The 26660-nt window shown below is 40.7% G+C and overlaps 1 protein-coding gene across 1 annotated transcript; it reads left to right on the top strand.

Moving 5' to 3' along the window:
* Positions 1-25076, top strand: hgfa (hepatocyte growth factor a). The gene is made up of 18 exons (XM_074698436.1): positions 1-145; positions 4301-4463; positions 4617-4729; positions 5344-5458; positions 8601-8743; positions 10087-10207; positions 10397-10521; positions 13958-14129; positions 14340-14473; positions 16046-16139; positions 17322-17461; positions 19751-19786; positions 19975-20083; positions 20189-20263; positions 22170-22307; positions 22540-22646; positions 22767-22900; positions 24056-25076. Exons 1-18 carry the CDS (start codon positions 82-84, stop codon positions 24230-24232), a joined length of 2160 nt encoding a protein of 719 aa, XP_074554537.1. The 5' UTR covers positions 1-81; the 3' UTR covers positions 24233-25076.
* Positions 25077-26660: the final 1584 nt, after the last annotated feature.

The raw sequence follows: 26660 nt of genomic DNA, 5'->3' as shown, positions 1-26660 counted from the left end.
TGCTGCTCTACAGACACTCTGAACTTCATACAAGCACCAAGTCTGATTTACTTCATCCGGATTGTATTCTGCTCAAAAACCATGAGGACTAACGTATGGATTTACCAAGCTTTGGTGTGTGTAGTGGTGACTTTAATGGACACAGGTAAGACACGAAAACTTAGATTTTAATCATGAAAATCAGCTTTTTAAAAAGCCAACTTGTTAACATCATTTATCATTTTAAATTAAATTCAAACGTGTCCTGCAGAAAGAACAGACAATAAAACAAGTTTGGAAATTAGGGGAAATAATAATACGCACCAATTTTGTATTAAGTTTATCAGTTGAGGCTTGTTTCAAGTATTTTTAGAAAATAAGCTTTGTTGTTTAAATATTCGTCAATGATTGTACATACATGACGCAGATGAGCATTGAATGAATTCGACTACAAGTCCCATCTTGTGCCGCAGATTTGGCTCTGTCTCATCACGTAAATACACTAATTGAGGTTAGCGAAAGAACATACTTGAGGCTATTTTTTTAAAGTGAGTCTGTCAACAAATATTTGTAGCATTCACTTCATTACAGCTGCAAAAAACAAACAGATCCCAACAACATAAAATGCTTTGTGGAGTACATTTAATTCATGGTCCAGATTACTCCGTCTCCAGCTGCGTAAAGGTCGAAACTCGTGCCAAAGCGCACGTTTTGAAGTGCATCTGCTGATGTTACTGCTTTGTCATTAAACCGTTTATAGGTCATGGTGATAGGAACCCCAGAGACCACTGCATCTGCAGGGCTGTTTTCTGGAGGCAGCGCATGTCTGCTTGTAACATTGCAGCGCATAAACGCTTCAACAACCACTGTGCGTTTACACGCACCCGAAACGAGCAATGCGCCTTGTTTGAAGCGTGGATTATTTGGTGCTTGCAGAGTGTGCCAGTTCACATCCGCCCCGCTGACATGTCACGGAGTAAAGCACTGGATCTGTAGTTACCACCTCCAGGGGTGCCGACCCTGACCTTTGACCCGCCCTGGAGTCGGGGAAAGTAAAATGCGCTTGTGTCCCGGTAGAGAGATAGAAAAGGGAGCGTGTGTCTGTGTCAGGGGGGAGAGGGGTAACAGAGTTTGGGGTAACATCTGGTGGAGTCTGACTCTGAAGCAGATGTATGTGTGCTTAATTCCCAGACAGTCACACCTTTACACTACCTCTTTCAAAACACTGCCTTCAAATGTATTTAAATGCAGTATTGTTGCATTTACGCTAAGGTCACCTGGACTTAAACACTAAAGAAGCTGGCGCTGAAGTCCGCTGCTCAAGGGCACCTATGTAGGAGTTTTAGAGGAAGGTGAGAGTTTCGGTCAGTCACCTTACCTCTCTACATTTTTCAAGCCAAACCAGAGGTCTCAAACCTGTTCCCTGTAAGCTATTCCTGTCTCTTCCCATTAAATCCCCTCTCTCTTAAACCTGCCCATCGAGCACATTTTATTATAATCTCCAACTTCAGCGAAATGCTCGGGATCTGGAGATAGCAGGAGTCGGACGTCAAGAAGAGGAAGAGACTTAAGTGAAATCTAATTGAGCAGCCTGGCCAGACATCAGGGCTGGAACAACACCATGATGAGTGCCAGATGTGATCCAAGGGAGCCCAAACATTAATAACACGTTCTCCTCGAAAAACCATTTTCGGCCACAAGGACCCTCTAAACGCTACAAAGTTTATAATATCCTAAGTACACACACAAAGTCCTGTGTCGGATCTTGGCACAGGAGCATGGAGCTGTAACTCAGTAGCATAAGATTTCCCTGTGTGATTTATAACGCACTTGCCCCTAATTATAAAGGAAAAAACTGTTGTAACCTAGCTCATACTGTGCTTTAAGATGTTTTTGTAGACCTCAGAGCTGATTTTACGGTATCAATCAGAACAGATTGAATTTTATTCAAAAAGGTAAAAACAAATGACATATTTTTGTTTCAAAAAACTTTCTCAACAAATGCTTTTAAATGATCAGTTCCTTAAAATTCACCCAACATTCAAACCTGGGCTGTTTTGTTCATGTCGAAAGCCAAGACGTGCTTTAATCCTGAATCAATCTACAAGATTAGTGACATAAAGCACCCTCTTCTTTCTTACATTTGTTACATTATAAGATAAATGTGGCCCTCGTAGCCTTGATTATTAGAACACGATCGCTGTCACTGCAGTTACACAGCAGGAGTCTGAGTACAAATAACAGGACTGCGAAGAGTCATGAGTACAAGTTGCAGAAACAACATGTGGGTATCACAGATTTGATTATCTTCTATGAGATATAACTAGCATAAATGCCACAGAGTAGTTAAAGATGTTGTCAAAAGCTGTTGTTTGGCTCTTCTTGAAAGCGCTGAAACATGAGATACACTTTCATGGGCAGCAAATGTCCAATGGAGGCACTGGAGCGCAGCAGCCTGTTGGATGGACATCATTCTGTTTTCTTGGCTGTCTTCGCGGCTCAGCATCCACTCTTCATTTGTCAGGCAACATTCAAGCGAAGCTTTGATCCTTGACACACTTCATACTTGTTTTCTGACACTTGAACAAGTCTGCAGCTCGGGGTCAGCCAGCACAGCCGAAGTACAAGCTAACAAAATGTTCTCATTGTACATGCCAGACATTTGAGGACATACTTACCTTAGGAAGCTAAACTTTGTTAGTGTGCCACGTCAGCAAGATACAGGTATACAAATTGAGCTGATGTAGCTGTTAGCCAGTGTAATCATTTCACCACATCCAGCTAATCTGAAGCTAAAAGTAGAAAATCAGAAGACGTATTGAGCTGCGTTCATGATAGAAATACTGTTAAGCTATCTGTTTAGCTACAGTTTCATAACACTCAACAGCTTCTCTGCTAACTTTGTTTAAAAAAAATAATACATGGAACCATTTTTATCTTGCAAGAAAATGTGAGCTAGCTTAAAATCAGCTTTCACAGCTCACATAATGCTCTTACAATTCACCACATCACAACAGACAGTTCCCTCTTGCCACATGCTCAAGTTAGGATACTTAAAATCAATCGTGACATCATGCCAGCATATTCCAGGCTATCCAGTCATCTAACTCTACAGAATCTGGCTCATTTTGATTAGCACTCAACCAACTTTTCACTAACTTCTTTGACAGTTCCAATGTTCTATGTTGAGATAGAAGAGGAGCCGAATTGAGGCCATGACGGTCGTTAGCTAACTAACACTTGGCAAAGAACTGGTCAAAATGGAGTTAGCCAAAACGCTTGTTTCCATCTGGAGTCCATGACCGGATGTTAAAAAGGGTACATAAGAAGAACCAAGTAAAATAGAACAAAAAGGCAATAGCTTGCAAAAGCTCCTGTTGCCAATAGTTTGCTAAAGCTAACCATTGTCTACAGCTAGCGAAGTGACTTAACTATCGCTTATCAGTTTGTTTTTTATCTTCTTGTGTTTTCAATAGTTCCAAATCAATCCAGAAGCAGAATTTAACATTCAGTATAACAATTCTAACTTGAAACAAAGTGAAAACCTTGAACAGTGCAGTGCTTCTCTGTAAAAGCATTTTACTGAGCAGGCTTCAGGTTTCAGAGATGCATGAGAGTGATTTAGCACTGTCGATGCTCACACATCAACATGAAAAAGGTTTGATGAAGTATAAAGATGACTTCATTCACTGCTGGCCACCCAATAGAATATATGACAGTAGAATAAATTAATCTTCACAGTACTTAAGCCGTGCCAAAACTCTAAAACCGCTTTTCGTACCTCCTGCTGTTTTAATATTCAAACCACCAGGTGAAAACTCTGAGGAGCACTCTGAACGCTTTGACAAGTTCTTCTTTACCTGAAGCACCTTGACAGCTGCAGTGAAATGTTTGGCGATGTCTTAGCAGCGTTTGAGTAATGTTTGATGCTTTGACAGAATAGAGAAAGAAAAGAAATCCCTGTTTTAACTTTACTGTATCTGTTTTTGCATCTTCTTGGCAGCTGACAGCTTGAGTATAGTCAGGACCTAGAGGTTCAAGACGAACTGAATCCTGATTTCTGACACGAAATGGTTTAAATCCAAGTACCTGTCCAAGACACCGCCCGTTATGTGGTTTTGTTAAAAGAGTGTCACTCAAAAGATAACTCGAAACTGTCCTATGTGAGAGTGAGGACTCAGGCAGTAACATTTCTCATAAATAGTTGCAGAAGATCTAATACGGTCTTTAGTAAACAACTAAAACTTCTTATCGAAAGCAGTGCTTCTTAAAATTGTACTTAAATTGAAAATTTATACATTGTGCCTTCATGTTCCTGCAGGTTTTTGCAGAAGGACTCATCAGTCATTACAGAAATATGAAAAGACGGAGCATCACATGCTGGTTTGTACGGACTGTCCTCAGCGGACGATGGTACGAAACAGCCGATCACAGGAACACTGCGCCCGAAAATGCAAGAAGGTCAAGAAAAACTTCAGCTGCAGGTGAGAAACCCTCGCTTTCTGTTTCCCTGGAGCGTTTCTCAGAGCCGTGTTTTCTCAACTCTCTTTCTTTTCCTGGATAGATGAAGTATTTACATATTTTTTGGGTGTTTATCATTTGGTCATCTCTCAACAACTTCCCGTGTGTCTCCACAGGGCTTTCAACTTTCATCGGCACAACAGGAAATGCCACTTGCTTCCCTTTGACCGTTTCACCCACGGCGCTCAGAAGCAGGCGAATGCCAACTTTACTCTGTACGAAAAAAAAGGTAAATACGTCTATTTTTAGGCTGACTTTTTGAACCCCTGTTTATGTGGAGAGGATTCAGGTGCAGGGCGGGCGACTTGTTTTCTTGGGGATCACAGGTTGTGCTTCCTGCATCGGGCTCTGGAGGTTTTTAAGGTCCTCAGGTTTCTGTTGACACAATAAAAGGCAGCCAGTCTCCCTCACCCCCTGCTGTTTCATCACGCCAGTGAGAAGAGGCGCGTGCATAAACATGTAGCAGGCTTTAAGTGGAGTGTAAACAAAAAAAAACTCATTGTTTACAGACTGAGCGCAACAGTTTTCCTCCACTGCAGGCTGTGGAATCTAGCACTTTAGAGTTTACTGCAAAATTTACGGAAACTCCCCCTGGTGACATTTAATGAACTTCAGGGAGTTGACTGTTTTGGGAATAACACACAAGCCGAACATAATAAAACGGTCGCTGTTAAAACGACTTATTGACCATAGATGGGAAAATATACTCCAGGTGGTCAAGGTCAGTGTTTAATTGACTTACTGCTGAAGAAATTGGCACACACAGAGTTCACAGGGACATCTTGTATCAAAAATCACAAATGGATGTTTTCAATTGCTTTCTATACCTCTGCTTCTTCTTAGATTATATAAGGGAGTGTGTCATTGGCACCAAGGACAACTACAGAGGCAGGAGGTCATGGACCAAGTCTAACATCACTTGCCAAGCTTGGTCAGATAACAACATCAACGAGCACACGTAAGTCTTCCTTTTTGTTACACAGGGAGTGGATTTCCAAGTCAGCTGTGGCTTGTTTGCGTGACACGGGGAGTGGAAGGTTTTATTCATCCCGTAGATTTGAACCAACAGCCTTCAAAGCTTGCTTCACTAATCTTTGTTCCGCACCACCTTCTGGATGCTCCTTCGCTTCGTCTCTGTGTCTGATATTGAACAGACCTCAGCAGCTGATTTATTGATGTTCACATCATCCTGCTGCACCTCAGGGGTTAAGGGACGGTGGAGGCTGGGAGGCGAGTGAATGTTTAGCCAGAGTTAAGTCAGATTTCTTTCAACACAGGCAGGGATGTCCTCTCCACTGAGAGTTTTTTTCTGCTGCACTGCAGGCCATCAGGTGTATCCCAAGGATTTTTTTTTCTCATTTGAGGCTCCACGCTGGGAGAGATCAGTGAATTTTGTAATGATGGGTTCAGTGCCAGGGGCTCATTAGCGAGGCTCATTAGTCACAAGACATTTTAACTGCTGCACTGGGGAGGGTTTGAGAGACAGAGTTATAAAAGTTTGAAGAAGTGCAGAGAGAAAAGTAGTCAGGAAGGAGGAAGAATTAAACAAAGGAAGCGCAAAAATTTATAGACTGAAGTCATTTACTGTCTGTTTTCCAGCTGAGCTAAAAAAGTACTGATAAAAAATTCCACCAATCCCCCTCGATTAAATCACTCTGCAGTGTTGGTCTTTCCCCCCCTTGTCTCCTCTCCTCCTGTTCCTCTTCTTCTCCTCAAGGAAGCAGCGCCACACAATGCTCCATCATTGTTTATTTGACACACAGTCCGAGTTCCACATTGCCCGAGCTTGTCAGCAACTTTTAACCTTCAAAGAGTCAGAGGGAGCTTTGCTTAAGGGAGATTTAGTGCCACTGTGAGGTTACCTAACATGGGACCGTCCCGCTGTGTGAGAATTACCGCCGTAATGAAGCACGCACTATTTGAGTTTCAGGTAACTATTATTTTCATGCTTGACTGATCGCCATGGGGCAGGGGTGATTTCTCAGGAGGTTCCCTTCCAGGAATGGGACTTCCACCTGTTGTCTATATTTAGCATTTGAACCACGGTGAAAAGAGCTGTGGACTGGTGCCCAGCCGAGCGTGGTGAGTGGAGTGGAATGGAACATATCTGATTATATGAGTAATAACAACTCCCTTAGGGACCATTGTTTATAATCTACACATTTAGGAAGGTACAGTTGATTCATTCAAAGAGACAGTTGAAAAATTGCACACCTTTCATGTCCCTGTACAGTAGGCTGCCTTGGTAGCTAGCAAGGATAGCTTAGCATTACCAGGTGGTTTCTTGTTATCATTAAGTTTTAATTTGGTAAAGCATGTTGGTGTTTTGTTACCATTCCCATCTTTTCTCTGAGCTAAGCTGAGCTAACCACTTCCTAGCTTCAGCCTAATATTTGGCTAGCTGCAAAAGAAGCTTTCAACATCCTTTTTGGCAATCCAGCAAACAAACACACATGCAGAAGTTTATAATTGCTTTCACTTTAACATCCTGCCTCCAAAAATCATTATGTCTTAAGACTCATTAATCGCCTGCGTGCTTGCTTTAATCTGCTAATAATTTTTCGTTTGGATGCGCCGCAGTGATGCATGACCGCGTTTGTTCCGTAATCTCCAGGTGCACGTTACTTGACATTTTACAGCAGTTACTTCAGCTTCGAGGTTTCAACTGTAGTGATATCCAAAATCTGGCCAGTGTGTTTTTTCACCGACCCAGGGAGCGAAGCATGTGTGCACAGTGTCTGCCTGTGCTCCGATGGGAACAGACTTTGGCAAGGAGATGAATAACTGGCCAACATCTGTTAGTGCAACATTATTATTGCTAACTTGCTCCCATGCTGTGGAGTTTTTTTACGGACTCTGACCAGATGCAACCTTTTTTATATGTGAAAAACCTCGTAATTCCATTTATAAATTAAAGATACTGTACTATGATAGAAGTTTGGTATTCTGGGCTCGTGAGTTACATTCAACAGATGTGCACTTTGGCGCTTTATCGCAAAGGAATTAGTGTCTTTTTTTGTTTTGTCACAGTTTGTCTTATCCCAGTCACATTTTTCCAAAGGTGGGACTTTGATATGTAGCTTCCCTTTCGTTTCTTCTTTTCTGCTAAGTTTGGCGCCTGAGATGTTTTCTACTTTGGGATGAGTGATGATGTGCATTAGTGTACAAGCGAGGGTAAGCCCGGGGGCACAGAGGGGAGAGCAGAGCAGACTCCCTCAGGTAAAGAGTCATTGACTGAGGAAGAGTGTTCAGACAAGCTGTGGGAGGGAGGGTGGACTCTGGTTCCTTTTGTGTATTTATTTCCTCATCTCAATGAAACCAATTTAACAGTACACTCTTAACTTTGTATTTTCTTAAGCCGTCTTCTGTCCTTTCATGCTCACTACCTTCCTTTCTGTCTTCTATCTCTGTCTCCTTGGGTGGGAGGTGGAATGTGGTCAGCATGGATCACAGGGGTGATGACATGCCAGCTTTTCATCATCCTTCCCCAGCAGAGGATGAATTTCACACACTGTCCATTTAGTACGGGGCTCCCATGATGCCCCCCATTGTTACATCCCATATGTTTGTACTAGCCAGGTTCTTTTTCTTACAGCTCTGAAGTTGCTCGACAGAGAGGGATTGGATTTAAAAGTGTTTGAAGGATGCCAGAAAAAGACCTGCTTGGGTTGCTCCCAGTGGTTTGGAGCATTGTTCTGTGCTGTTGGTGGTTACTGTGCTGTGACAGAGTCTGGCTGTTTCACACATGAGGGAGCAGGGGTATGGTAGGAATCAGTAAGGCGATCATGCAAAAGGTGCAAACCTTGAGAGTAGAAGTGTATCAATGACATACTTTGCATGAGGTTTCCTTGAATGTTCATTCTGGGATTTCAAATGTGACTTACTCATGTAACATTTTCTCAGAATGGAGCTTACATCTGAATATAAATGCCCTTTGAATTTGTTTGGCTTGTTACTGAGAGCACTAGCAGGCAGGCATGCAGGTACAGCACTGTATACACCAGTGGGGCAGCCAAGTGTGCAAGTACTCCCTCAAATTTATTTAAACAGCTTACAGTATCAGTTAACACTTTCAATAATGTGTGTCTACTCCCCTGTAGGTTTTATCCTGATAGGTACCCAACACAAGACCTGAGGGAGAACTTCTGTCGGAATCCTAACAACGATCTTGGTGGTCCGTGGTGCTACACCACTAACCCTAATGTACGGGCTGAGGAGTGTGGCATTCCCAAGTGCTCAGAGGGTAAGACTCTCACAGGTCAGACAGAAGCTACATCTCTGGATGTTTTCTTACAAAAAAAACTCTGGTTGCACATTTTTATTAGCCTTTCATACCTAATACAAGCCCCCCATAACGGATTGGCCTTAAATGGCTCCCATTCCCCGATTGCGAACCTAGGTGGGCTACATGCTCTACCTCTGCTGACTACGCAAGACATATTAGAAAGAGGAAAGAGAAGGCAGAGCTAAGACAAGACTGCTTGGGCCCACCAGGGTACGCTGTACGCTCTACCTTTCCCAACTCCCCAAATTTCTGTGGTAGGAGTGGAGATAAGGAACCAGGTACAAAAGTATAAAGAGAAACATAGTGCAAGGAAGGTTGAGCAATATCAAGACCTATTTGGGCAAAAGCTTACTCTGCCAGCTAAGGCTGTGTGCTCTACCTCCCACCACTCTCCCACCACTCTCACAGTTTTAGTGAGGAGGAGTTGGGGAAACGTAAGGAAAAGAAGTTTTGCATGACAAGTTGTAAATGAGAATGGGGAAGGAAGAGCACAAGTGAGGCAACATTTAGAGTTTGAGCTCCCGCCAGCTGATAAGACTGTATGCTCTACCTTTCCCTATTCCAACAATTTTTTGTGGTAGGAGTGGAGAGAAGAAAGGGAGAATAGGTAGAAAAGTAAGTAGATTTACATATAGCAGAGAAGGCAGAGCAAAGGCAATTTACCTGTTTGGTCTTAAGCTTACTCTACTTGGTTGAGCTGCATGCTCTACCTTCCACCACTCCAGTTTCATTAAGGACCAGAAGTGAGAAGTTTGAAGATAGACTTTGTAAATGAGGACAGGGGAGGAAGAACAAAAGTGAGACACCAGTTTGGGTTAGCCCTACTCGTACAATTTTATCAGGTAGGGCAGAAAAGGGGTAAGTGAAAACAACGGGAGGGATATGCAGCGTAGTGTTAGAAAGAGGAAAGGGGAGAGCGCAAGTGTGAGACACCTCTTTGGATCTGAGCACACTACGTTATAACGCAGTATGCTCTACCTCACTCTACTAGACATTTTTGTTAGGGCGGAGAAAAGGGATCAAAAGAAAAACTGGGAGAAAATTTCAAGTTTGTGAGATGATACCCAGTATCCCAATCCAAACCCCTTTGTTCTTTAGTCTGGGTGCTGTAAATCACACTTATCTCAGACTAGACTTCTTTAAGTCAAACAAGGGGCTCTTAAAAAGATGGTCCTGTTCCAACGAACACAACAATCAAATGATGTTTTTATTCAACGTTATAAGGAAGGCTGTCAGAGTATCAGGTTCTGTTTGTCTTCATAAATCAAGAAGCTCTAATGACTTGTTCCCTTTTCTGGCAGAAGTCTGTATGACATGTAACGGAGAAAATTACCAGGGTAAAATGGACCATACAGAGAGTGGCAAAGAGTGCCAGCGATGGGACTCCACACGGCCTCACAAACACAACTTCCAGCCCAAAAAGTAAGCTGCAAAGCACATAATCCTGTCGTATCATATCCTTTCTCACAGACAGTGCTGAACACACCCATGACAGATGCTTAAAGAAATGACGCTAATACTCATGGGACACAGACCTCACTGGTTATTATGACTTATTTCCCTCCCTCTTATTTTCTTTCCACCCTCTGTCCCCTCTGCTTTCTCTCCCAGGTATCGGGACAAAGATTTAAAGGACAACTACTGTCGTAACCCGGATAATCGTCTTCGTCCCTGGTGCTTTACAATGGATCCCAAAACACCATGGGAGTATTGCAACATCACTGTGTGTGGTACTGGTAAGAGGCTATTTGTTGATGTTCACATCTGGGGCTTGGCAGATCTTTAACAAATCTATAGGAGAGCAAATTAATGTTTACTTAGATTAATGACTCTGTTTCTATTTTTTTCAACATTTAGTGCTGTTGCAAGCCTTAAACCATTAAGTATCACATAGATACAAAGATTTAAAAGATTTAGAACTTTAGATCCTGAGCTTGTTTTCTGAAAAGACTGTGGTTGGGTACTACCAGCTGGTGGTTTGGGGGCTCAAGGGGTATGTTACATTTAGGACTTTGGTGGTTTGGGGTTAGTTGCAGTGAGATGAGTGAAAAAGCCCCTTTTCTCCCCTGCAGAGTCGCATAAATCTCTTGTTTACTCGGCTGAGTGTTTCATGTGGTGTTCAGCTTCAAATCCCTCTACCTCAACAAGGAAGAATAAATAGGTTGTTTATAAAGGGGAGGGCATCAGACTTGAGAGCCTGAAGTGTTTTACAGAGACCACTGACAGATGACTAGGAAGGAAGAGTTACAATGGAGGCCACTATATGGAGATTAAGATAGCTATTTCAGTGCTATAAAGAAGATTATGTATATACATACAAGTGATGAATTAAAGGGACAATAGAAAGGAGAAACATCATGAATGCAGATGCTGCCATACCATGCACAAAGAGTGGCTGAGTGGTTTGATGATCTGGGAAATGATGTGAATCATATGTTTTGGTCCTCTCAGTCACAAGATCTCAATCAAATTGAAAACCTATGTCAGGCCTTGAAGACTGACAACATTCCGCCACCAACCATCGTCAAAACACTGAAGCTGTGTCTGAAATAGCCCATTACTCACTGTAGAGTACACTACAGAGGAGAACTGACATTTTGTGGTGGTTTTTTCAGAAATCAAGCTGTTTTTGACTATGTAACGGTAGTTTCACACCAGAGACGATAAAAGGTGAGAAACCAAAGTTTTTATGTAAGAAAATTAATGAGTTGCTCTGTGAATTCTTTTTTTTTTTAAATCAAACTTCATTCATTTTTTCATTCATGGTGGCCATCACTGAATTTGACAATATTTTTTGTTGTTGAGTGACATTTTCTGACAATGTTTCCGATTTTTTTTTTCATCAGCCTAAGTGTTCTACATTTTGCAAATGGACTTACAACCCCAAAGCATGATGCACCGTCAGTTTGCTAACAGCAAGGTGTTACTTAGACCAGGGGTTTAGAAACCCCTTTTTCATTCTGTGACATTCAAAATACCACGACAAGAGACTAGTCACCCCATGCTACACTAACAGGCCAATCTAAAAACAGACAAAAACAAATAAAGAATATAACAGAACCCTCATCCTTCTTTCAAAATTTAAGATGATAAATTAAATATTTAGTTAGAAATTGTTTTTGATTTTTGGAAGGCATTTTGGGACCCCCCACTTTGAGAACCACTGACTTAGAACCAGAGTGCAGTTCCTTGTAGGGGATGGTGGGGATCAAGCCCTCCACTGGTTTTTACATCCCTTCCTCTGCTGAATGAATTTCATGCTTGGGGGGGACGACCCTGTCAATGATTAAACCCAATTGAAATAACAGGCAGGTTGTGACAGAGTTTTCTTACAGGTATAGCCCACATTGCTGGCACTAACTTTCACCTGACCTGAACTGTCAGTAGACTTGGAATTCACTGACATCCCCATGTGCATTCTTACATTGTATACGTAACAACGTACATACACTCCGAGTGCAAATGTGGATTTAGTGCCACGAATCACAGCCTCTCTGATGAGCACAACAGATTGAATGACGTGCATTCGCCTCTGCTCAGTTGGTAATGTTATATCCGGCTGTTGTATATCTTACCTTCAAACTCCTGGTATGATTCAAGCACCACCTCTGAATGGATTAACCCCATTGCACTTCAACACTCTTGAAAAAAAAAACCCCAGAAGCAACCACGACTAACTGAGACACCTGAAGTTGATTTTCTTTGTTTTGTGACCAACTTTTATAAGATAGTGCCGAAAGAAACTCTCACCGCCAAAACAAATAAATCTGCTGTTGAGAAGAAAAAAAGTTTGGTACATTTGATTTACATCTGCTGCCATGAATATCAACACAGGCTGCTTGGCCGTGTTATTTTCAGGGCGGTGTGCTTTTGTTTTAACATCTTGCTCTTGTTCCTGGAGAACCAGCGCTACCAGTGACCCATTTATTGGTTTAAAATGCCAGACTTCTTTTTGTGGACTCGGACTGGGATTTTTTTTGTTTTTCAAACCAGCCACAGAAAAACTTTGTAAATATTGCTGTTCTTTTTTTAAGTTAAATGTGCATGGTCAGGATAAGTCAGTATTAAAAAAGAATTATTAAAATATTAAATCCATTGCTGTAAATAAGTATTTATAAGAGATAATTGTCATTTTATCACTGCAGCACTTCACAGAGCAGTTGTTTAGCCAACTTTAAGTCCACCAGTGCAACAAAAATGTCTGAGTATGGATTCAAAGCAAAAGTTCCCCAATAGATGTGTTGGTTTTTTTCTTTGAAAGTGTAATGAAATATCCCCCGTGCACAGTCACAAACACACAGATCATCTCTCTTTGTCTCTGTCAAACACACACATGTAGTGAAGAGTACATGTTGTGATTTACAACGAGGGCGGAGGATCTGCATTTGTCCAGATGTGTGCATCCCTCAATGCCTGCCCTCGGAAAGATAAAAACCACTGACCTGTACAACACAGTGCACACAGACACTGGCATGCATTACATCAAGCCAAAGAATCCCTCTTTTCCATCCGCCTTCTCATTTCTGCTTCAAAACATTCCCCTTCCTCCTCCATCTTCTCCCATCTCATTTGTCAAAGGCTAAAGAAACAGAGACAGAAATCCGGAGGGGAGAAGTCGCTCCCTATGTTCTGCAATCCCCACACTGCTGAAAAGCAGAATTCCTTCTCAAGATGTTTGGAATAGTTTTCCGGTGGATAGAGTTGCCCCAGCCAGATTGGGTTGGATGTGATATCTTTGGTTTAGCTGGGATAAATATATTCACCAGAAACATGTTTAAACGTGGCATGGAGGTTTTCCTAAACAAAATCAGGTTCAAAGTTTTTTTTTTCATGACAACCTGTGACATTTTGTGGCGTCAGCAGGTTGAATAACTGCATGGTGTTTTGTTTTGGGTGTCCCTGCAACAGCGTGCAAGAATGTGGGGCACCACTCTGTTTTGAATGTACAGAAAGTTTTCTGTCAGGGCAGAGACAAGGGGGGGGGCTACTGTTTTTGATCATCTGTCTCTAGGTTAAACATGACACATTCTTATAGGGATTAATATCTCCCTCCCTCCCCTCCTTCTCCCTGCCTTTGGTTTCTACATCTCACTCTCTCCAGCCAGCTTGTCCTGTGATTTCAGCTTCATGATGACACTCAGACATACAATTTCTTTTTTTTTTCTTTGCAAGATTCTGACTCAAGTGAGGACACAGATGTCAATGTAACTTCATCCTGTGTCCAGGGAAAGGGCACAGATTACCGCGGCACGATGAATGTGACTCCAGAGGGGGTGACATGTCAGCGCTGGGACTCCCAGTTTCCCCATAACCACTTGTTTCTCCCTCAGAACTTCAAATGCAAGTGAGTCATCCTTCTTTCATGGCCCCTGACAGCTTGGATTGGTTTCTATCTGCTGTGTCAGGGAAGTGATTTGTTCATTTTGTGCATTTGATTGTTGTCGTGCCAGAAGGCGAGGGATGAAAGTAAGACTTAGGTAATCCTACGACTGCAATAAAGAGAATTAATTCATCAGCGCTATGATTTAAGTTGTAGTATGTGTCCATGTTACAGGGACCTTAGAGAGAACTATTGCCGTAACCCTGATGGTGCAGCTTACCCATGGTGCTTCACTACAGACCCTAACCAGAGGAAAGCCAACTGTACCCACATCCCCAGGTGTGATGCTGACGCCACACAAAAAATAGGTAAAATGCTGTTTCACTGTAATTTTTTTGAAGTCTGGATTCTTTCCTGTCATGGCAGTGAATTTATTCTACTCTTATGTGTCTTTTGTAAACATATAACCAGCTTGCAGAAACTCAAACTTTAGCTTGGCTCTGGCCAAAATATTGTCTAGTAGCTATCTAATCCTTGAAGTGTAACCATGAAATATCAATCCAGCATATACTTTTGAGTGGTTTTAGTGTGATGTATTCATTGTGACTGCTTCCCCATTTCCCTTTTAATGCTAGGCTAAGCTAAATGGCTGGTGGTTGTGTGTAAATCATTAAAATAAATGTGTTCATGTAGCCAGCTCATATTTTAGTGAACGGCCAACTGACTGGCTAAATTTACAAGTCATGTTGTTGTTGATGTAGTTCACTCTGGGGACAGTGAGTGACCGCTTATATTATGGTAAGGTCTCTAAGGTATTGAGAAGGCATTCTGCATAGCTCATGTTGCTAGCAACTCAGATGTAGTGAGTGGTGCTGATGGTGCTATTTCTTCCAAACATTTAAAAGAGTTTTTCGGAACAAACCATGACAAATTGATCAAATAGGCAAAAAACTCAAACTTGTACGGTTTTAGGGTTGTGTTGCTTTTTTGATACAATTCATGCTCTGTTCCAGATTCACCCTTTGTGTTTGGATGCTAAATTCAGAACCTCTAGCCAAATATTCAATATATATTCAAATATTCAATTTTCATAGCTGAGAAACTTTCCTGGGTTGGAATATGGATTTCTGGGGGTATAAAACTTGATCTGTCTTTGATCATGTTGCAAAATACGGTAGCTTGTTTTTTTAGGGAATGTTACTGATCAAGGGCTGGAAACCAAAGCAAAGGTAGCTCTACTAAAAAAAGAATTCAGAAAATAAATGGTTTTAACTTCTAGACTATGAACTTTAAAAAACATGCTAATGAAATGAGCATGTGGCAAATTTTTAGTCCATCAATCTGATGTCCATGCTGCTTCTTGTGCAATATGATTGAAAAGAAGAACCACTAATAGTCTTGAAGACATGTCATGTTTTTGCAAAGTGGATTTATGCAGACACGTTCTGTATTGCTCCCACAGGAGCGAGCCTCTTGGCAGCACACTGCCCACTGAATTCCAATTCATGAAAAAGAACAAAAACACCAGACTTTCTCTAAAGTGCTCTCTATCATTTCCCATGACATTCTGCTTTACATTTTCTGTAAGACCACACATGTCAAAGTGCAGCCAGACTCTTGGTAACTATAGCAAAGCTTCCAAGCCTGTTCGAGAACAGATATAGTAAGGGTTTCATTTTCTGTTAAATTTGAGAACCATCGGTTACACGGAGGCCCTGAACACTAAATTGATCCAAACCACAAGGAAAACTAAAATTTTGAGCTTAATTTTGTTATACTTGCTCCAATGAGAAAGGCAGCCACCATCGAATCAAATCATGCACAGTTCTTTTTATGTGCCCACTTACTGACTGCATAACAGTATTTGAAAAACTGCTTGATTCAATATTTCATGCATGCCTGGGACTTCTTCTTTATGACTTCACCATGTTCTTCTTCAGACTGTTATGAAGACAATGGAGAGGCATACCGGGGCACTTTATCCATAACCCGATCAGGGATTCCATGTGCAGAGTGGTCACATCACATAAACAGGTAAGAACGCATTGAAACTTGTTGTTTTTCACAATCAAATGCCAACCAGACGGGCTTGTGATGTGTGAAAAAGAAACATTAGAGGTCTTTCCTAGAGAGACTAAGTGACATTCTTTCCAGCTCAGTTGATGAGTGTTTGTTGACAATTTAGCTCCCATTGCCCTGTGAAAATCCCTTTCAAATGAATGAAGCCAAAGTGAAAACAAACAACGAGAGGAAATCAGGGGTTCCACAGGGGTCAATACCAGGCCCAATTATTATTCATCTAACTGACGAGAGGAAACCCAGGGGTGCACTCTAAGTGACCCAACCTGATGGAAAGGTTGCCCACCCCATGGCTGTTGCTTCATGCGTAAGTCGGGCTGTTGGAATTACTTAATTTACAGGAATTTTAAAAGCCAAAATGGCACAGACAGATGGACATGTTCCAGAGCCGACCCCTGACCCCAGGAAGTGCTTTCTGAGGGAAGTAGATCAAAGCCAATCAGCTCCCTTGCGTAGACTGCAGCCAGCGAGTCTACCCTGCTCAAGGCCAAGGGTCATCCCAGGAAAAACTGCTGAGAGCTACAGCTTGTTTAACATTCTCCTGGGAAGTGGAATTATCTTCACCCCCTGACAAATTGTTACCCATCGCTTAGCATCATTTTTCCATGTGTGTGTCCAAACTTTGCCAAAGCAGTTGATTTTTTGTGGTATTTTGGATATCTGAGATTACATTTAACTACCTCAGAGCCAAAAGGAATGTTACAGAAGGGGACACAATTAGATGTGAATTCCTAAAAATGTAAAGCAGAGCCAAATCTTTCTGCAGAGGATGTGGCTCCCGCTGCTCTGAGGCCTTCTGAATGCTTAGAGTGCATACTTTTATACTCCCATGAGCACTCCTCACAGAGCTCTGTTTCCTTCTACGGGCTCTGTGTACCAAATGAAGTGGATTCTCTACACTATAGGAATCCCAGAGTCAGACTAACACAGCTTCATACAGTGTGCATGTACTTCTTGTATCTGTGTGTGTGTGTGTGTGTGTGTGTGTGTGTGACTCAATGTTTGCACATGCTTGTGTGTTTGTAGAGTGTGAGAGCGTGTATGAATCTTCATGAGCCGCGGCAGAGTCTTAGCACTAAAACACTGTGGGCACAATAATAAATGGAATATGAGAATGTGTATTTGTGTGTTTTACAGTGGGGATTCTCACTCTACAGAATCCCATGTTGGCCTAGAGAAGAACTACTGCCGGAACCCAGACCGGGACAAACATGGCCCCTGGTGTTACACCAATCCAAATAATCGTTTGGTCTGGGACTACTGCAAGCTAAAGCACTGTCAGTTGATTAAATTACCTTGTCTCTTCTTATGTCTGTGTAATGTAGGCTGTACAAACTGGCTGATCCTGTGTTCAGCAAGGGGGTACTTTGTCAGTACTGTATTTCAAGAAATACTACATTAGCACATTAGCTTGTTATCTAAAAAAACGTATGCCTATGCTAAGGAGCTCTGCTGATGCTGGTAGGCAGATATTTATATAATTTTTTAGGAAAGCCAACTGTTTCCCATTTACAAGGAAGTTAGTTAGCTAAATTTGCCAAATTTGCTAACCAGTTGCTGCTAGCTTAATTACTATCCTTTAGCCTTAAGAGTGGTTTCAACCTACTTTGAAGCCTCTTTTTAAGGAAACAACAAACATGCTAAGAAATTGCTCATTGAATCCTTGCAGATTCATAATTCCCCTGTTTCCTGTCAGCCAGATAGCTTACCTTGAATATGCCAAGCAGTTTCTGATACCAATAACTTTGGAGCGGCAAAGGTCTACTTGTGTAATGCAACAAGAATTCGGAACAAGTGCACTACCAATATGCAAATCTAAGGATTGCACTCTTGCTAGCATACTATCAGCAGATTAGCTAAACTGTGCTAATCTGCTGCTTAAAGATGTGTTTTTGTTTAGCTGTATTAGTCTTAATGTTAAACTCCCATTGAGACTGAGACGAGTGTATTTCATTAAATTCTTAATGTTTTGTCATTAATTAAGGTGTTCCACTTGGTTTCCTGCTAATTGGTTAGCTAAGTGGCAACAGTGACTACTTAGCTTAATTTTTTTGCAAAGACGTTGAAAGAGTAAAAGTGTATTTTTATAACCCTCTGCAAGAAGAAAAACAAGCATATTATCATAATGACAAACTATGGGTAGAGGTTTTCTCAGTTTCCAGATGGTTAGCAAAGCATCGCCAAGCAGCTGCTAATTGCTTTGTTTTGTTTGCTGTTAAAAGATTCATTTTCCCCCGTCCCAGACATGGGACCAGAATCACTTTACTCGTATATCTCTGACCGAGTTATTCCCTAAAAGTAGATTGTCTTTGAGAAAAGTTAAGAAATGTTGTCCCCTAACAGAAAAAACATGGTTGCCTTTGAAGTCAGAACTTGCTGCTCACCAAAGGGAGGAAGGTTACGAGGGATAAAGTAAATATATTGTTGGTATATCTGAATGAACAGGCTGCAATGGGTGAAATATTGCCTGTACAAGCAATAAAGAGGCTTTGCGCTTTTAATGCTTTGAATTTTATTCTGGTGGTGACAGTTTGATTCAAAAACAAAAACACAAGGCTCCTTAAAAGCATTTGCAGAACATTAATTGCTGCCAACACAGATGCTGTTGATACTAATATACTCTCGTAAACATGCCAGAGCAAATAAAAAAAAAAAGGGGAGCTATAAGATTAAGGCGAAAACAGTTCCAGACTGTAGATTGGGTGTAATCACACCTGGAAAGACCCTGCCGATGTTTACAAAATGCAGATGTTGATTGAAAGTGGCACCATGGAAACATTTCAACAACGGGTCTTAATTACGTGGCAAGTGGAAAGCTTGCTTCTAAACGCGGAGTGCAACCACAGAATTCAACACTCTGGACAAACAATAATAAACAGCGTCAAGTTCTGTAAAGAAACCAAGGTGTTTGTCGAGTGCAATAGACCCTATAAAGTTTTAAGATGTGTAGTTATATTTACGATGTGCAAAAGTGCCAAAAAAAGATACTTCAAGGTCAGGCAGGGACGATTAGTGGTGATCATTTATAGATCAGAGAACCCATAATGGTTTTTGGGTGCAGTACAATGAAACGACAGAAGTGATGAAGTTTTGCAGCCTCAGTAGACTTCATCCGAAATGTCTTTCTTTAAACAGCTTGGCCGGTGGCTTATGTAATGTGTTTGCCATGCTTTCGTCCAACGTTCAAACAGCAAACAGATGCAGATCTCTACTGACATCCTTCCATTCGAGAAACGCACACCCACAAGCGGCTGGACCCAACATTTTCTTTGGCTGGTTTCAATCTGGCTGCATTAAAAAGCCGCTTTCAAATGGCTGCATAATAATTTCCATAATATAAAACATGTCTTCCGTGAAGTTTTTGAGGTCTAGAGCAAATTTATTTGCTGCGGTTGCTGACTGTTATAGCCTTAAACGATGATTCTGATTGAGAGATAGGTCTTTATGAAGTGAAGAAAGGTTTCCTTTTAGATGAGGTTTAATGCCTCGTGTGTCAAGCGGTCTGAATTATTGCATCCTACTGTGGAGTCTCATTTTACAGTTTCGCTTTTCTTTACTTCTATCAGGTAAATCAGCTACAGTGGCTCCTCAAGCAAACCAAAGTGAGTACGGCTGTGACTTATCTGCTTTCCACTCTTATCTTTAATCTGGCTCCTCTCTCTTTTTCATTTAGCTTTGACTAAACAAATCATATTTTATGGTTGTCTTTTGAAGTCTTAAAAATTTTCCCATTGAAATGTAAATTTAACATGTGTCTTACTTGCAGAGTAAAAACTGTCTCCTTGTTTAGCTGTTAGTAGGCCCAAGATATCGTGTTTTGTGCATATAAACACAAGGATCGTCGGAGGACACCAAATGCGAGGAACAGATGGCAGCTGGGTTGTAAGCATCCAAAGAGAGTAGGTTATTTTACCTCTGTGAACATACATTTCATGCTTTTGTTCAACAAATTTATGCTTTCTATGCCTACTATAGTTGTGTCATTGTTGCTTTGTTTTTCATAGGAAGGTTCATTTGTGTGGTGGCTCGTTGATCAGAGAAAACTGGGTTTTGACGGACCAACAGTGCTTCACCTCCTGGTAATTTATGCTTCAGATTATTCTTTCTATTTTATTTGTTTTCTGGAAGCTTATTAGCCAGTGCTGCAGAATCACTAGACATGGCAGGAGTAGTGGAGCAAGACAAATTCTTTGGAAAATGGACCAACATTTTGAGGACATATCTTCTGAGTAATCGTCAGTGACAGAAAGTCAGTTAAAAACTATAAACATGAAGGCAGCCAGAGTTTTTTTAATCCTAATATTCAAGGTGCTCTTCCAGCATTTATGTTTTTCTTTGTATATAAAACTGTTGGACGTAAACAGCCATGAGTTTTGGTTTGTGCAGCACATTGGTTACTCACTGGACGCCAGTGATCCCCTGTTAATGAAACTGCATTTGCACTTTTCATTAGTTGCTGTTTCATAACAATCCTGTGCGTATGGAACTATTACTCCAGGGGGAAAACAAAGTGTATGATTGGTTCAACCTTTGACCAGTGTCTTGTCCATTGTTGACCGACCTTCAGTTAGTTGCAACCAGTTTAGTAAGGATGCTCCTAACTAGCTCTGTACTGGTTTTTGTGATGGGGTTGATAAAAGCCTGATTAGCTGCACCTGTATGCTTAGCTCATGGTCAAAGTTTGTCATTACAGATTCACTGAGCTGTGTTTGATCTTTTTCCAATAAAATGTACCATTCAAATGTGGTTTTATTAGCAGCGGAAGTAAAAGCTGCATTGGCTTAAGTATAGTTTTCCAGAAAAGACAAAGTAGCAGACGATAAGAAAACAAATTCAATACCTTAACTAGCTGTTCAAAGCTGACAGGCCTGAGAAGCATACTCTATACCTTAACTGGGCGGAGATTGGAAGGCAACTGAATATAAGTTGGATGGCAAAAAAAGAAGCAAAGTGGCACCCTCATGTGGATGTTTTGTGTAACTTCCAGCACAAGACACATATAAGGAAGTGGAAGAGTCATTATGGACAAACAGTCAAAAATGTACATTTCAATTTTCATACCTAAAGGAGGCATTAATGATGTCTTAATGCCTCAACGTCAACCAAATCCTTCTTTTACTGTATGTTCCTCCTCCGATTACTCTATCCTTCAAAAATGCCTCTTTTCTACTCACTCCCCCTTTTTAATAATGTTTAAAGATGTAGGACATATCCTGTTTACAGACAGCTCCCTTCCCCAGGTCCCTGACCTGAGATATGGAACAGAAAAGCTCAGTCTGCAGATCTGTTTAGCTTCTGTACTTATCTAAGTCAGAGCCAATTGTACACACACACACGCACACTATCTCTACATCTGAAGTGGCTTTAAAGAAAAAGACCATATCTCTCTTCAGTCTGTATTTGTTGCATATGGAGTGAATCAGCGGCTTTTAGCTGATATTTTTAAGCCCATAAAAAATCATGTGGGGCTTTGAAACTCTGCACTCTTCTTTGCTACATTTGTAGGTCTTGTCTCCACCTGTAGTGTTTTTGAAAAATGATTGGTATAAATCATATATTAGTGTTAAATGTAGATTTCTAACATAGTCTTTGCTGTGAAGAACTTGTCAGAAGGTGCAAGGAAATGCAAAGTTAAATTAGAAATTTATTTTGGACAATTGTACCATTGACCCTGGCACTTTCTCAGGAGTGTCAAAAACAAGACCACTGCTGCTAAGGGAAAAGCTCATTTTCTCTCTCACTTTGCTTGCCTTATTTAGAGTTGATACAGAGTTGCACATCCATTAACTTGTCAGATTCAATTAAAGACACATTTTAAGTTGATACCAGCAGTAAAAACCAAGATATTCCCAAAGGAATCATTTTCACTTGGTCCTACTTGCCATGTAGGAAACATATTCCTTCCCCCTACATCTCTACTTCTTCCTAACCAGTGTCCGGTTGTTTCAATTTTGCAACTCATATGTTGCTACTTTTCATTACAAGTGTTCCAGACCTAAGGGAATACAGTGTGCAAGTGGGTCTTCACCACCTCAATGAATCATCAAATCACCCTAGACTTCACATCTCCCGCCTGATCTGCGGCCCTGAAGGCTCCAACTTGGTTATGCTAAAGCTTGCAGAGTAAGTCCACATTACTCAACATGTCTCCACTGACTGTTAATTCATTGCTTGTGTCATAACTTTTAAAGAAACTGTGTGTTCAGGCTGGGTTTAACTTCAGCCTGCAGCTATTGACTGTTATTTACCCATTCCCTCATCTTTCATTTCAAATCTGTTATGAGTCTGATTTGTTTCATTTGTGCACATACCAGTTTTATTTGGCATTTCATGTGTGACGTTTTTATTTCTACAGTCCTGCCCCTGTGTCTGAAGGTGCCTCCACCATTCATCTCCCAGTCAAAGAGTGTCACATTCCTGAAGGCACCAACTGCACCATGTATGGATGGGGGGAAACCAAAAGTACTGCCTTCTTTCACCCACATACCATGCCATTCTGCATTGAAATCTTATTTTAACTTAAAAAAAAAAACAACTGTAACTGTCATTAGTAATGCTTTATATATGGGTTCTGTTTTTCAGACACAGGACACAATGAGGCGCTAAACTCTGTCACCATGCCTATGGTTGACAACAACATGTGCTCACAAATCAAGGGGGATGCTGGGGACAGCCGAATATGTGCCGGTGGCAGGAGAGGAGAAGGCGTATGTGATGTAAGAAAAAAAAAGAGAGATATATGTAAGGTGTCTTTGAAGGTAGATTTCTTGAAGATGCTTCACCTCTTTTCAGGATTCTTCACTTCCTCAAAGCATAGTTTTCTGCCAATGAGACGACTCCACTAATGCCCCCATGTGACTCACTGGCAGACTGATGACCAAGATTGTTATAGTTAACAGAAAACAAATGAAATTACAAAAAACGAGAGGTGAAAGAACATTTCCATAAACTGAACAAGGCTTTACAGAAAAAGTTAACAAACTTATCATTTTTGCGCCAGTCAATGCTTGCACACAGGCAAGGACGCGTCCACACTTATGATCTTGTGTCTGACAGGAGCAGGTGCCTTGCACTGGAAGGTGATGAAGTATACGGAACACATCTCAAAGTCCATTGAAAAGCTCACAAAGGGAGGCCAAACTAGTTTACCTGATCAAGGCCTAGCCCCCTTCCCCTGAAACAAAAGCTAAACCCTAGCCAGGCAACATGAAAGCAGGAGCACGATAAAACCATGAGGATGGATGTTTATCTGTTCTTGGTGTTAACAATCTAAAACCAAAAAATCAAAACTATAACAACCTTGGTGATGACCCTAAAAGGCTTATATTTTCCATCCTCTGGAGCAGCCTTTTGGAAGGAATGTGAAACTTCTTTAAGAACTCCAAGTCCAGTTACCTTAATTGGATCTGGCTTGTAAGAGAATTTTGAATAAGGCAACATATCAGTCTTTTTGTCTCAGAACAAACATCTGGCCCTGAATTTTGGGATAAATGAACAGTCGACCAGCAACTTGACCTTTTTGTTCTTGTTGCTGTTTTCCTTTTTAATTGCATTTGAAGGATGGGAGACAATTCAGCGAGCAAAATGTTTCAGATTAAGTTGAAATCAGAGATCAAAAGGCAAAGAAACACAGCCTGCTTTTTGTCATTTTAGTCAACTCACACTTTAGGCATTTGAATGTATCTGGTATTTGTTGGGATGAAGGATATTAAGTATAAGAACAATTAGATTTTTTTTGTAACATCGCCTCTAGCATCGTGCTCTGAAACCCGTTTTTTGGATTCAGGTTTAGTTTGATTTTTCACAGTGTTTTATCTGCCTTTGTTAGCTTCCTGTTTCTCTGATGTGTTGATTCTCCTCTTCTCTTCCAGAAAGACAACGGTGGTCCTCTTGTTTGCCAGGAACACGAGCGCAAAGTCATTGTTGGTGTGAGCATCCAAAGGACCAAATGTGCCTCATCACAGCCAGCACTTTTTGTGAACGTCGCTTTCTACTCAGAGTGGATTTACAAAGTGTTCAGACTTTATCCCAATTCTGAGAGGAACTGATGGTTTGGTTTACGAATCAACTCTACATACAACAAACTTCAAGAAGGAACTCAGAGACTTTCCAAGAATAGACCATGGGAAGAAATTTGGAATGCGAGGTTGCCATTTTTGGATTTTATGGCTGAATTTCACAGAGAGGACAGATTGAAAGAGATGAAGCCTAAAGAAACAAAACGGAATATCATTTTTTTTACCACTTTTCAAATGAAGACACCCAAGTCTCCCTCCATTGCATCATCACAAAAAACAAAGTCTTCGGCACATGAATACTTGTAGTATTTTTGACATGTTCAGACTTTCTGAAGCCATCCAAACAAAGACAATGAGACGGACTCGTTTGACTCGTATTATCTCCTGGAAAATACTTGAAAATGGAACGAAATCAATCCTTTGGGGGTTGGTTTTCCTCTTTTTATGCCTTGAGCTGGACTGCAAGCTATCTTTTTACATCCAACATGAAGGACGTGTTTGGATTCTTGTTGAAGCCCAAAAAGATACAAATGTGGTCACAAAATTTTGGGATCCCCAACAAATACAACACCAAAATGAGAAAACTTTTACCTGATGAATCCACTGAAGTTCATTTGAAAGACACTGATAGTACAGACCCTTAAGTCCCAATAAAATGGTGATCAAGGCTATAGCCCGTAATTGCAGCAAAAATTAAAATAAAGCTTTTAATTTTCCTGCAGCTGAGTATCTAAATTCCAGCATTTCTAACTGCAGCAGCTTTGGCAAACCATATCGTGCTAATTGTGCGCGGTAGCCGGACTACCTTTTCCCCAGTTAGCTGTAACTGTTAGTCTCCCCGTGAGAGGGTCTAAGTAGGAGTGAGCGGACTGCTCCAGATCTTATGCTAATATTTGTAGCATGAGAGAGAGTAGAGCCATGCCAAGTATAACATGGCTATTTGGTCTCCAGTTTGGAGGGAATTTTGGCCCCTGGTGGGCTGTGTGTGGTCAGTAAGAGATTTTATACTTTACTTTTGTTTCATGGAAAGTAACTGCTTATGTACATAGCTGCAGATTTATTGAGTATGTTTCTGCAGAGCTGTAAGGTTTATAGGTCTTATAGATCTGGATTATTTTTGTTCTCTTATGTCAAATTAGCTTTTTCTTCTTGTCTCTGATTGTCTTAAATATTTAAAGAGACGGATCATTTCTAAGTAGTTGTTAGGTATATTTATTTTTTTCAAATCAGCAGAAGACATCATTTGAAGGGAATGCAGATTCTGTTTTGATATTTGGAGCTTTATTTGGAGAGTAGTAGTAACCCGGAAATAACTAGTCTGGCTGTTTGACTCGCAGGTCAAGGCTTCACAAACATATAACAACAGGCTCGGTTACAACATGCCTTTTCATTAAGAAGTAATTGTTGCTGAGTGATTTTATTTTTTTCAAGGGGTTAAGATTTATTTTTTAACAGAACAAACCCAAATACTTTCCGTTTTTTCCAAGTGAAGTAATCACAGGGAAAACCATTGACATATAAAAACTGGAGATGGTTTTAAGTTGTTTTTTAAAAATGAAAAGTTAAAAAGATACAAAGAATGATCCTTTAAAGCAAATATTCGTTAATAGTTGTGTGTAGTATGCAACAAATAATTAAATAGTCCCTCCCCCCCCCTTATCTGCTTGGTACATCACTCTCTGTGCACGGCTGCAACTGACTTATGATACACCAAATTGCCAAGTTTGCTCTTGACTTTAATTCGTCAAAGAAGTTCCTCACAAAACTTTTTGAAAGCTGACAAAGTTTCTGCACTTTTCTTTGGCTCTGAATCCCATAGAATCACACTTAATGCTTTTATTCTTTAATGCAGTTTTAAAAAAAAACTTTCATATAGGCTATGCAAACAAAATGTATTTTCATGGTAAGTTACTTGTGCCATGAACTATTTGATTTTTATTTATTTTTTGTTTTATTAGAAATAAATCACTAGTTGAATATTTAAAAGTCATGACTCATTTCTATTAACATGGTCACAATGCTTCTCAATTAATTCTAAAAAAACAAGTTATTTTTCCTGACAAAGATCTTTGTCTGTGTCCATTTCTGAATTTGAAAATAAATAGTCAAATGTTGACTGACTCTTGTAAATGAATAAAAAGGGGAGGGGGCTTCTTGACTCTACCTCTCGAAATATTTTACATTCCCCGGAAAAAAATACACAAGAACGGCAGCCCACAGTCATCGTTAAATGTGACATGAAACCTTGTTTTAACCTTGTATAACTAATGAAAATGAAAGTTTTCAGGAAAAAAAAAGAACTTGAACACAAGACAGCCAAATAACAGCTTCAAATCACCAAAACAATCAGACATGAGAAACATTTCTACAAGGTGTATTAATTTTTTCAACCACAGCCCATCTGGAATGACCGGAGAGCTAGATTTTTTGACCTATACTGCAGCCAGTCACCAGGGGG

This window comes from Halichoeres trimaculatus, unplaced genomic scaffold (assembly GCF_033239565.1).
Source record: "Halichoeres trimaculatus isolate MK-OKI-2021-1 unplaced genomic scaffold, fHalTri1.1 fHalTri1_scaffold_21, whole genome shotgun sequence".
Lineage (NCBI taxonomy): Eukaryota > Metazoa > Chordata > Actinopteri > Labriformes > Labridae > Halichoeres > Halichoeres trimaculatus.
Note: the sequence above shows the minus strand (reverse complement) of the source record. Positions and strands in the feature narration are given on the sequence as shown.